At 36.5% G+C, this 13,631-nt stretch overlaps 1 protein-coding gene across 4 annotated transcripts in view; it reads right to left on the bottom strand.

The window, feature by feature from the left end:
• Positions 1 to 13,631, bottom strand: part of LRBA (LPS responsive beige-like anchor protein) — a 709,127-nt gene that overhangs the window by 507,745 nt on the left and 187,751 nt on the right. For all 4 annotated transcript variants that reach the window (XM_047799683.1, XM_047799685.1, XM_047799682.1 and 1 more), the window contains 2 exons: positions 7,954 to 8,032; positions 6,039 to 6,172 (listed from right to left, as the gene is read on the bottom strand). In XM_047799683.1, the coding sequence (XP_047655639.1) occupies positions 6,039 to 6,172; positions 7,954 to 8,032 (213 nt within the window). The remainder of the gene's footprint in view (positions 1 to 6,038; positions 6,173 to 7,953; positions 8,033 to 13,631) is intronic.

The raw sequence follows: 13,631 nt of genomic DNA, 5'->3' as shown, positions 1-13,631 counted from the left end.
ATTTCAGTCTGTGGTATACTTAGAAATAACTGATGAGTAATGATAATTATTACAGTGTATTAAGATTAGGAAAATGAAGATATTTTTAAAAAATAAAAGTAATAAAACATCAATTCTTATAAAAAGTTATAACTACTTTAAAAGGGGGGTTAATATCACTAAAATTCAAACAATCAGAAAACATGTCACTCAAGGCATGATGTAATATGAAGCGTTATATCTAATTAAACTTTTAAATTAAACTTCAAGCCATCAGAAAATACACAGCATAGAGAAACAGTTAAATGACATCACCAGGAAGAACGGCCACAGAGTGCCAAAATATGTAACAGTCCACAGAACCACCAACCATACTTCTTCAACAAGGTCAATAATATGAAAACAGTGAGGAGTTCCCATTGTAGCTCAGCAGGTTAAGCACCCAACTAGTATCCACAAGGATGCGGGTTCAATCCCTGGCCTTGATCAGTGGGTTAGGGATCTGGTGTTGCTGCAATCTGTGGCACAGGTTGCAGATGTGGATCAGGTCTCAGATGCTGTGGCTGTGGTGTAGGCTGGTGACTATGGCTCCAATTCAACCCCTAGCCTGGGAACTTTCATATGCCGTGGGTATAGCCCTAAAAAGACATAAAAGAAAAAAAGAAAACAGAGAAATAGGGAGAAATTATTTGACATTCATAGGGACTTAAAAAGCTACAGCTGAATGCAATTAATTGATTTTGTTTGGCTCTTAACTGAAAGAAAATATATTTAAAAAATCTTTTTTTTTTTTTTTGGCTTCACCCACTGCATATGGAAGTTCACAGGCCAGGAATGGAATCCAAGCTGCAGCTGAGACCGATGCCACAACTACGGCAACACCAGATCCTTAACCCACTGCACAGAACCAGGGATCAAATCCATACTTCAGCAGCAACCCAAGCTGCTGCAGAGAGAACATCAGATCCTTAACCCTCTGCACCATAGCAAGATCTCCAAATATCTTTTAAATAAAGATGAATGGGGCTGAGGATTAGATGACATTTCAGAATTATTAATAATAATATTAGGTATAAAGGCAGAAAATATGATTATATAATAAAAAAATTTCTTTTTATATGAACTATGAATTATTTAGGAATGAAACAACATGATGTCTAAGACTGTTTTAACCACTAACACAAAACAAAGGGAAATGGTTATAATAATTATGGCAAAACAAAGACTGGGTGGTAAGCAAGAATGAGTTCCTGGATATTGCATTTCCTATTTTGTAAATATGTTAATGTTCATTAAAAATTATTAATAAAAATCATTTAAAAATGTTTAAAGTAATAAACTTTGAGGACCTAGTCACACAGTTAGTGACTGGCAAGGCAGAGGTCTGCTGCCTTTCAGTCCGGTGTGTTTTGAACAGTACTGTGCTATGATCACCTCCAATCAAAATTTTTCGATTTTACAATGTGTAGAGCCAGGAAAGAGTTTGTCATAACTTAAAATACACAAACTCTACAAATATTCTTAGATTTGTTTGCTATTTTTTTTACCATTAAATATTTTATATAGCATAATGAAAAGAATAACTTAACTGGTAAGAATAACAAAAATAATATAGCCTCTGAAAATAAGTAATATTTAAAATGCATAAACTGGTTAAAAAAACAGTGTAACTATATAAATACGTCCTCACAATTTGTTACATCTTATTGATTCTTCAATATAGGCAATACACCATTCTAGGTGATGTGATAAACAAGACATTATAGACCTTACATTGTACCATGGAGAGAAATGGTTAGTAATAATACAATTGTATAACTGTATTATTTAATTGTACAGTTGCATTATTTAATTACAATTATCACAAATTCTTTGGTGGAGAGGAAGTCAGAATCAGATGTAAGAAGACTTCAGCATTCCAAGAATGATGTCAAATGACCCCCTTCATGGTGGATTATGCACTTATTCACTGAGATATATTTCTTCTCCAGAGATTCCTTGTTTGTGTATCAATTGTTGATTTTTGGTTTGCAGTTATTCTGAAGTTTTGATATAAGAGTCTATATGTATATGAGATTGTTTTAAGTTGTTGTTCTCTTAATTGCAAGTTCATCTCCAGTGTCCTGCATTTGTACCCACCTCTTCTCATGATTCCTGATTTTGGTGATATAATTGTGCATGGATGATTTCATATCTTTACTGTATATATACCTTTACTGGTGAGCCTTGTCATTTGTGGAATTTTTGTTTCCCATTGCTGTCTTTTCTTTTCTGCCTAGAGAAGTTCCTTTAGTATTTGTTGTAAGGCTGGTTTAGTGTTGCTGAATGCTCTCAGCTTATGCTTATTTGATTTCTCCTTCAAATCTGAATGAGAGCCTTGCTGGGTAGAGTATTCTTGGTTGGAAGTGTTTTCCTTTCATCACGTTAAGTATATCATGCCACTTCCTTCTGGCCTGCAGAGTTTCTGCTGAAAAATCTGCCGATAACTTTATCGGGGTTCCCTTGTATGTTACTTGTTTCTTTTCCCTAGCTGCTTTCAAGATTTTCTCTTTGTCTTTAATTTTAGTCAGTTTGATTAATATGTGTCTCGGTGTATTCCTTCTTGGGTTTATTTTATATGGTACTCGTTGTGCTTCCTGGGTTGGAGTGAGTGGGTCCTTTCCCATGTGAGGGAAGTTTTCGGCTATTATCTCTTGGAATATTTTTTCTGTCCCCGTCTCTCCCTCTTCTCGTTCTGGTACCCCTATAATATGGATGTTGGTGCGTTTCATGTTGTCCCAGAGTTCTCTGAGACTCTCTTCATTTGTTTTCAATCTTTTTTCTCTTTTCTGTTCTGCATCCGTAATTCCCACTAATCTGTCCTTCACCTCACTTATTCGTTCTTCTGCCTCCTATATTCTGCTGTTAGCTGCTTCTAGTGAATTTTTTATTTCAGTTATTGTATTTTGCATCTCTTCCTGTTTAAGTTTTATATCTTATATCACTTTGGTCAGTGTTCCCTGTAAGTTAACCATCTTTGCCTCCAGTTTATTTCCAGTGTCTTGCATCATCTTCCGCATCAACAGTCTAAAGTCTTTTTCCTGGAGGCTGAGAATCTCCTCATCGCTTAGCTGTTTTTCTGGGGTTTTTCCTTTCTCCCTCATCTGTCTTTTCATTTTTATAGGTTTTTGGTGTGGTGACCTTTTTACAGATAATAGAGTTGTAGTCTTTCTTACTTCTGATGTCTGTCCCCCTTTGGCTGAAGTCAGTATCTTGTTTGCTATTTTTATGAATACATTCCAATGACTGCTCAAGTTTATAGATGAGCAATAGAGCATCATCTTTTTATCGTTTTAACAGAATTTCCCAGAAAGAATTTGACTCTAAAATAAATTTTGTTCAAAGATCTAGAATTGGCATTTTCTCTGTGTCTGATTGTGTGTGTGTGTGTGTGTATGTGTGTGTCTTTTTAGGGCCGTACCTGCAGCATATGCAGGTTCCCAGGCTAGGGGTCTAATCAGAGGAGCTGTAGCTGCCAGCCTACACCACAGCCACAGCAACACAAGATCCGAGCAGTGTCTGGGACCTACACCACTGCTCATGGCAACACTGGCTCCTTAACCCACTGAACGAGGCCAGGGATCTAACCTGCAAACTCATGGTTCCTAGTGGGATTCATTTCCACTGCGCCATGACGGGAACTCCTAGAATTGGCAAATCTAATACTTCTGTGTATCTAAAATGATCCTATTTTGCTGGATCTTTTATCAAATTCAAAGAACTAAACAACAAAAATGTTTTGCTACACTGAGAGACTATAATGAATACATTTATTTCACTGTTACAAAATGAAATATAGTTAAACAGTCACACCACTTTAAAAGAATATATGTTTGATATGTGAAGTGTAAATTAGGGTGAAGTCCTTTGATTTATCAATTCATTTCCTTTCAAATTTTATTACTTCATTAGGTCAAATAGTCCTTGGCTAAATAATTATATCCCTTAGCAGATAAGATAAATTTCTACCCCAAACTTAGTTCAATATTTAAAATCTTTCTTTGGTCTTTTTTTTTTTTTTCCCTTTTCTAGGGCCACAACCGCAGCATATGGAGGTTCCCAGGCTAGGGGCCTAATCGGAACTGTAGCGGCAGGCCTACACCAGAGCCACCGCAACACAGGATCAACGCCATGTCTGCGACCTACACCACAGCTCATGCCAACTCCGGATCCTTAACCCGCAGGGTGAGGCCAGGGGTCGAACCCACAACCTCATGGTTCCTAGTTGAATTCGCTAACCACTGCACCATGATGGGAACTCCTCAATATTTTAAAATCTGAACTTTTTTCCAAGTAAATTCAATGCTACATTCTGACAATATGAAAATGATAACAATCATTACCAACTCCATATACCTCTACAGCAGAGATGATAATGAAATTATTGTTTTACCTGACAATTGCTACTTATAGATAGATGTTTTCTTTTTTCTTTCTTTCTTTTTTTTTGTTTTTTTGTTTGTTTGTTTGTTTGTTTGTTTTATGGCAGCATCTGCCACATATGAAAATTCCCAGGCCAGGGATCGAATCAGGGCTGCAGCTTCCAGCCTACGCCACAGCCACAGCAGCACCAGATCTAAGCCCCATCTGCAGCTGCAGCTGCTAAAGCTTGCATTAACGCCAGATTCTTAACCCACTGAGTGAGACCAGGGATGATAACTGCATCCTCAGGAAGACTACGCTGGGTCCTTAACCCACTGAGCCACAATGGGAAATCCCTACTTACAGACAGATATTTTAAGGATCAAATAAAATGCTGATCCCATAGTTAACACTCAGATATCTTAAACTATTAACCTACCTATACATTGCATTAAACTATTTACCTACCTATACATTGCATTAAACTATTAACCTACCTATACATTGCATTATCATTATATCCTTATTTCTATAAAAAGAGGGGCTTTTTTCACAAGTTTTAAGAAATCCCTTAGGAGATCACCTAGTGACTAATACTCAACAAAAAATCATGATCACTAAAACTATAAGTTAATATTTAAAGACACTAATGTACAGATAACTGTGCTTTCCCATGATTTTTCAGCTTTAGGCCAATATGTGTCTTATCTTTAAACCATTAAACATGGATACAGACAAGCCAGGTTTAGCCAACTTCCAGTCCAAACACATTTGAATGAAAACATCAATTTGACATTATCACTGATGAAAGTCCTCTAGCTTCTTCATTAAAAATTCTAGCTACGAGAAAGAATATTGGTATTTTGAAGTCAGCTGGTCACGCTGTTAGATAGAACTAATTATTTGAAAAGTTGATGTCTCGAACTGATTTCTGTTGTATGAGGAAATTTAGTTAAGTCTACTTTCACATGCTTAAGTTAATTAACCTCTTTAATATTAGAAGACATTTACTATTTGACAAGTGCTCCATGGAAAAAACCCCTCCATCTGGGAACCCCTCCATCTATTCCATCAATAGCATGGTTCCCAATCACTCAGCAACTCTAACCCAATCTCCAAGAAGGATATGTAGAAAAGATCCAGTTATCTATGTACTAATAGCCAAGACAGAGTAAAATACTACTGTTATTTCTACTTACTTGTAAAATATAATTCCACTAATAAAGACTAATAAGGCATTCCTCATTTTCCTAACATCTGGCAATACAGTGTTGTTTATATAGACCTTAAATTTCTAAAAACACTCAGGTAAATATTAATTACTGTAACACTTGTCTCTCCATTTCCCAATTCTCATAGTTAATTTTAATGTAATAAAAATATCTTGGTTCTTTGGTTCGATACATTATTTTTTAATTCCCCAAAACACACAGTAATAAATCTACACACAAATCTATTCCAAATCACTAACAAAAAACCTTGAACTGATAAGAAAGAATATCAGATGTGCTTATTCTTTAAAAGATATATACGAACTGTAAGAGAAGCCTTGTTAAAGGTTGAAAACAAACAATAAAACCTCATGCATCTCTTATTATTCATTTAAGTTCTTAACCCTGAAATTTAAATATACATACTAAGAAAGAAAAACCACTTACTTGTTCCTTCTATAAGCAGTTCTTGTCCATGACTACCCAAAAGTGTCCGAGAAAGAAAAGGTGCAAAATCTACAAATATCTCTCTCAGAAGAGGAGCTGCCTTTTCCAAAGCATGTTCGAGCCTCTCTGTAATACTAATGGAAAGATATTAAGTTACCTGTACTCTTCATTAGTATTTACCAACTTTCTAGTTTTTCAAACAAATTTCCATAGAAATGTAAAATTATGTGAAAATTTAAAAATTACCTAAAGACTCATTATTGCTACACACACCATTCCTTCTGCCTGGAACATCCTTTTTTATTCTGCTCTGTATGGCCAGCCCTAGCCCTCACAGTCAACCTATGAGGTTAACAACCACCCCAAGCATCAGGTCTTATTTGAAGTCTTAACTGGCCAGTAGAAAGCACTTGATTTTAGCCCCATTACAACCTAAACAAACGATATCAATCCTTTATCAAATTTTCTATTGACCACTAAATCATGAGCACTTGCAGATGAGGAACTATGCCTTCATTTCTAAGTTCTCAGCTGCAGCATATATTACAAACTCAATAAATGTTTATAAGCTGAAAGAATTAGTTTATATTCTCTTTCATTGACATTAATCTCTAAAAATTTCTAATGCACCCTGAACAACTTTCATTTGCAAATAGCATACTTCACTGGCACACTTATAATCTCAATTTACACAACATTATGTCTTTGTGACTATATGTACATATATTCATACATATATGTGTACACACATAAGCACATATGTATATACACACACAGCTGTCCCTTAGTTTCCACAGGAGAATGGTTCCAAGACATCCCACAAGTACCAAAATCTGGGGATGTTCAACTCCCTTATATAAAATGATGTAGATTCTACATATAATCTATGCACATCTTCCTGTATATTTTACATCAGATCTAGATTACTTATAACATCTAACAAAATGTAAATGTTATATAAATGCTACAGAAATAGTTGACAATGTGAGGCAAATTCAAGTTTTGCTTTTGAGAGCTTTCTGGAATTTTAAAAAATATTTTCAATCTGTAGTTGGTTGGATCCATATCTAACTATATACATATATATTTAATGAGTTTAAAAATGCAACTTCACTGCATTTCAGGATATACAGTTTCTAACTCATAAACCAGACATATACAAACAGCCAATACTTATTTACTATTTATACAAGGAGTACCTTCTATTCATTCATGCTACTAACAAGAGATGCTACTGAAACTATCAGCTGGTAAGCTGCTGGAAATTTCTGCAGTCAATAACCATTTCTACTGAGGTACTATCCATAATACTTTATATCTTGGAGCCTCTTATCCCGATAATATCACAAATGCAAGCCTACCATTGTAGCACCCTGGTGCCTTCATCTGTAAAATGTTATGCATTTTCCAACTGTGGTAAGGAAAATCTTGATCAGAACTCTGGCCACAATGGCCCTAGTGGTCGAATATATTCATAGCATTCTGAATTAGAATTTGAATACCATATTCCCAATTAAACAACATAAATGACAGAAAAAAAAATCTATCTACAATTCAGAATAAATATGGCTTTGGTTGATTGGCTAAACTTCATATTTTAGCACTTCTAGGAAAGATGAACAACAAATTCCAAATATTCAATCTGCAATCATATGAAACATAAGCCATAAACAGCTAATTAACTATTAAATATTTGCTATGCATGCAGCATTTATTAATCACAGCTACTTCTCTTGAAGCTTTTACATCTCATAATCTTTAAGAAGGAACTTCTAAAATATCCCAAAGACTCTAAATGTCATGGAAGTTTTTTTAAAAAGAAACAAAGTAAACTTTTTAAAAAACTGCAGCTAGACAGTTTTAAGAGTCATCAAAAGGAATAAATCACAAATATTCAAGTTAGCAGCTTGAATACCTCATATTGGAAACTTGGTCTTGTGGAACTGAACCAACTGCTGGAACCGCAGGTAATTTTGCACTAGATGATCTACCACCTATAAAAGGAAAATAACCATTTAAGGAATTTTCTATTTTTAGTTATAAGAATTCAAACAAAAAGATATCAATACAAAAATCACCAAAAATACGATGGTGCACTTATACATGCCTATTATAATTCGGATAACATTAAAATCTACCAATTAATAAGGTTTTTCTTGAATCATTTAACATATAAATCATTTAACATATAAATCCCAATTATCACACCAAGCAGTCCTTCCATCCATCAGTTGAAGATGCAATAAAAAAGTAAATTCCTTTTTTTTCTTTTTTTTTTTTGCTTTGGAAGTTCCCAGGCTTGGGGTCAAATTGGAGCAAATTGCTGCTGGCTTATACCACAGCCACAGCAATGCCAGACCCGAGCCATGTATGCGACCTACACTGTAGCTCACAGCAATGCCGGATCCTTTAACCCACTGAGCAAGACCAGGAATCAAACCCGAATCCTCATGTATCCTAGTCGGGTTCATTACCACTGGGCCATGAAAGGAACTCCAGAAAAGTAAATTCTGACTCACTGAATTGGGGCCATGATTCCTCCCATTCAACACCAAGTGGCAATATAGAATTTACAAGTAGAAACTTTTTTTTTTTTTTTTGCTTTTTAGGGCTGCACCCGCAGCATATGGAAGTTCCTAGGCTAGAGGTTGAATCAGAGCTGCAGCTGCCAGCCTACACCACAGCCACGCAGGATCTGAGCCATGTCTGCAACTTATACCACAGCTCACAGCAACACCAGATCCTTAAGCCACTGAGTGAGGTGAGGGATTAAACCCTCGTCCTCATGGATACTAGTTGGATTTGCTTCTACTGCGCCACCATGGGAACTGCCAGAAACTATTTTTAATGGAAACAAAACGTTAATTCCAAATTTAGCTTAAATAGGCACACCTCTTTACCATGAAAACTGTCCTTATTCAGTCACCAAATAACTTCTGCTCTACTATGAATGCCTGTGAGTCTAGCCCAGCAAACACTATGCAATGGCCACCTGAGAAATCCTGAAATGATTCAAGCAGAACATATACTCCCTCATTTGTGTCCTCACTGTAGTTAGTATATAACCTATTACTGCATTTGTCACGTTGTGTCTCAATTGCTTTTTTATATGTCCTTTCCCCTGGTCTACTAATCTTTTTGAAAACAGAGATGTCATCTTTTTCATCTATCTAGCACCTAGACAAACTAGCACAATTAGAAGGTCCTTGATTTTCGTTAACTGCAGGAATTGTTCCCTTAATCATTCTCATCTCATATTTTAGTAAGTCAATCTCCCAACCTGGTATATACACCCGTCTCGATTTCCTACAATTTTATGTCCCTATCTTTGTTCAAATTACTATGTAAAATAATTTTAACTTCCACCATGTAATCTGATTTTACTGTCTGATGAACTCTCCCAGACACCCTTAAATACTCTTATATATCTACATTGTTGAATGGCCAACTGACCCTGTTGTAGTACAAAATGTTCAAACTATCTGGTCCTATGCAAGAGCTATCTTCTTTATGTTTTCAACAAATAAATATGCTTATAAATTTTACTTGGTAAGAGAAAAATAATCACCAGAAAATTAACTCTGATACAAAAAATGGACAGGTACAGAAACTACACACATTGTGAAAAATCTTGAAAAAGTCTAGGAGACTAACTTGGAGAATAATTTACTGGGGCTTGAAGAGGTCTAACAAGCTCACAAAAGTCGGGGGAAAATAAAGCTCCCATTCAGAATCAGGATATATGGCATAGAAAAGCATTCAATTTAAACTACAATTAGGACCTGAAGAAAGAGAAGAGCCATTTTCTTTCTAAGGCCAAAATTAGGGAGAAGGAAGAAAAGAATAGACACACACACAGTTTATCAACTGTCCCTGTATGAAATGGGGACCATAAGAAATCACTGGAATCCAACTGGAATGGTATCCTAAAAACCTGGAAAGCACAGGTACAGAAGATGAGCACATCTTTGCAGCTGCAAACCAGGAAGTAAAGTTTCAGTTTCTAAAAGCAGTGTCCTAAAAGGGCACCAAATCAGTATTAGGGCAGACTGAAACCCCATCACAACTAGAGAGGGAAAGACCAAGAAAGGCAGCAAACACATTTAAGCAAATGAAACAAAGAATAAGCAAAGCTTATAAAGGAGGGAAGAGGGGCTCAAAGGATCCTGGAATCTATCAGGGTACACCACAGACCTCTGATGCTTTTGATCTATTCTTAAAACCATAGGCAAGTGTATGCTGGAAACACCTAAAAGAGACAAAGTGATGTGGACAGAAAGATAGATAAAAGAGAAAGAGAAGAAGAAATGTTCATCTAAGGATGCAGAAAGACAGATGGTAGAAACAGATGAGAAAATAGAAAAGCAGCCTCTCTGACATCAGGGAGCTGGCCCTGTAACATCGACCATGTCCTGATGTTGTGATGAGCTGGCTCAGAACCCACAGCCAGGACCTGGTGTTCTCTTATCGAATATCAACAATTTCATTTAAACATCAGCATCAGATAAAACTATGCCTGGACCATGATGAATCAACATAAAATACTGCCACTCTGTAATCATGTCCCAAGAGACAAAACATGAGCTCTGGCCAAATAACAAAGATGGTCATACATTCCAAATCTTAACATGAACGACTACTGTTTCATTGCAAATTACAGCGTTAGGGTCAATCAAGTCTTCCATGTTTCTAGAGAAGATTTATTAGGATATCTAATCATAGAATTATCCATGATTCCTGAGGGCATCCCATTCAGAAGAAAGGCCCACTTCCTTAATCTCTCCTCAAAATCACCTAATACAAGCGAAAATCCTATGTCGTTTCTAACGCTCTATTCCTGAGGTCCCCAAAGTTTCCTCATTGCATGAATTCTCTCTCACTTAAGTAATGTATTCGACCAAAGGTTTATTGCTGGAGCTTTGGTTGGAGGACACTGACAGAGACTTTAGACGAAGTCAGGCAGAGAAAGAGAGCCGTCATGGACTTATTTAAAATAGCCAGAATTTGGACTTCCCATCAAGGCACAATGGAAACAAATCTGACTAGGAACCATGAAGTTGCAGGTTCGTTCCCAGGGCTCGCTCAGTGGGTTAAGGATCCAGCGTTGCTGTGAGCTGTGGTGTAGGTTAGAGATGCGGCTCGGATCCTGCGTTGCTGTGGCTCTGGTGTAGGCCAGCGACTACAGCTCCAATTAGACCCCTAACCTGGGAACCTCCATATGCTGCAGGTGTGGCCCTAAAAAGACAAAAGACAAAGTAAATAAATAAATAACCATAATTTAAGAAATCTCTGGAGTTCCCTTGTGGTGCAATTAAGTATCCAGCACTGTCACTGCAGTGGCTCAGGTTACTGCTTTGGCAAGGGTTTCATCCCTGCCCTGGGAACTTACACACACCATGGGTGTGGGAAAAAGAAAAAAAAGAAAGAAAAAGAAAAAAACAAGAAAGAAAGAAATCTTTAAGTAAGAATTAACGCCCATGACAACCTATTTCATCGTGGTATGATGCACCTTTTCTCCACGTGGTAACGTCCTCAAATCAATGCATTTTACAAAAGCATCTTAACAACTGTAGTCAACCAGAAGTTAAGAACTAATTGTGAAAAAATACAGTGCATAAAGCCAAGAAAACAACAGAATCAGATCTGAAATTTGGTAAATGACTAAAGAAGGAGGAATTATGTAGCTCTTTGAAATTTTTATTTTGCCAATCTATAACCTCATCATCACATAAACTAGAGGAAAACGGTTGAATAATCTAAACTTATTGTCTGAGTACAGGCACACCTCAGAGATATTTGGGGTTTGGTTCCAGACCATGGCAATAAAGCAAATATTACAAAAAAGCAAGGCACATCAATGTTTTGGTTTCCCAGTGTATACAAAATTTATGCTACATTATTGTATAGTCTATAAATTGTGCAACAGTATTATGTCAAAAAATGTATATACCTTCATTTAAGAATACTTTATTACTAAACAATGCTAACCACCATCTGACAACAGAGGCTTGCCACAAACCTTCAATTTGTTAAAATAAAATTCCCTATCTGCAAAGTGCAATAAAGTGAAACACAATAATTGCAGCTTTTTACAAACTGTGCTTTTTCCAAATTGAAGATCTGTGGCAACCCTGCTATCAGGAGAACTTTTCCAACAGCCTTTGCTCACTTCACGTCTCTGCATCACATTTTGGTGATTCTCACAATACTTCAAACATTTTCATTATTATACTTGTTATGGTGATCTGTGACCAGTGATCTTTGATGTTACTATAGCAAAAACATTGTGACTCCCTGAAGGCTCAGATGATCATTAGCATTTTTTTAGTAATAAGGTATTTTTAATTAGGATATGTACAAGATATTTTTAGACATCATGCTTTGTACACTTAACAGTCTACAGTACAGTGTAAACAACTTTTATATCCACTGGAAAACCAAAAAATTCATGTGACTCACTTTGGGATATTTACTTTACTGTGGTGGTCTGGTACCAAACCCACACATACGTGTAGTCCCCAGGTCTCGAGGACCTGTGGGCAGCAATATTCTAAAACCTAATGTCCAAATCTTGGCTTCTAAATACTATTCTCCACTAAATAAATAAGCTGGTTCAATATCTGAGGAAGAAAAGTACAAAAGGAGCTTGAAACATCTAGTTTTGTTTTTTAGAAAGTGAGGAAGGGAGTTCCCGTCGTGGCGCAGTGGTTAACGAATCCAACTAGGAACCATGAGGTTGCGGGTTCGGTCCCTGCCCTTGCTCACTGGGTTAACGATCCGGCGTTGCCGTGAGCTGTGCTGTAGGTTGCAGACGCGGCTCGGATCCCGCGTTGCTGTGGCTCTGGCGTAGGCTGGTGGCTACAGCTCCGATTCAACCCCTAGCCTGGGAACCTCCATATGCTGCGGGAGCGGCCCAAGAAATAGCAACAACAACAACAACAACAAAAAAAGACCAAAAAAAAAAAAGAAAGTGAGGAAATGTCCAAGGAATGACAGGGTACATTACAATGGCAGAGAAGCCCGCTTGAAGGGACTCCCACGGACCAAAATGGAGACAATTTGAGCATCAAAATAAATGACAGTAACTGATTATAATATATTCAATAAAATAGAAAACCATGAGGCCAAACAGATAGGATAAATTAACACTCTAGGGAAGAGGATATTTAAATAATTTAAAAGTACCTCTTCACAAAACACATATGAATTAATAACTTCACAAATAAATTTGGCAGTTATACTTCAATCAAATGATGAAAGTGGTCACCATCAGCATTTGAACAAATTAAAATTGGGTATCATGTGATTGGTGAGCTTCTTTCCTTCTCTGTCTGTTCCATAATATTCCTAGCAAAGAAATATAATCTGCTTTCAATCATGAGGAAATATCAGACCAAACCAAATTCAGGGACAGTCATTTAAGTTGTTCCCAATTTTTTTTACAATAAATTTGGGCTTAATAGATGCAAACTATTGTCTTTGGAATGGATAAGCTTTGAGATCCTTCTGTATAGCACCAAAAACTATATCTAGTCACTTATGAGGCATGATGGAGGATAATGTGAGAAAAAGAATGTATATATATATATATAT

Source organism: Phacochoerus africanus, chromosome 10 (genome assembly GCF_016906955.1).
Source record: "Phacochoerus africanus isolate WHEZ1 chromosome 10, ROS_Pafr_v1, whole genome shotgun sequence".
Classification (NCBI taxonomy): domain Eukaryota; kingdom Metazoa; phylum Chordata; class Mammalia; order Artiodactyla; family Suidae; genus Phacochoerus; species Phacochoerus africanus.
Note: the sequence above shows the minus strand (reverse complement) of the source record. Positions and strands in the feature narration are given on the sequence as shown.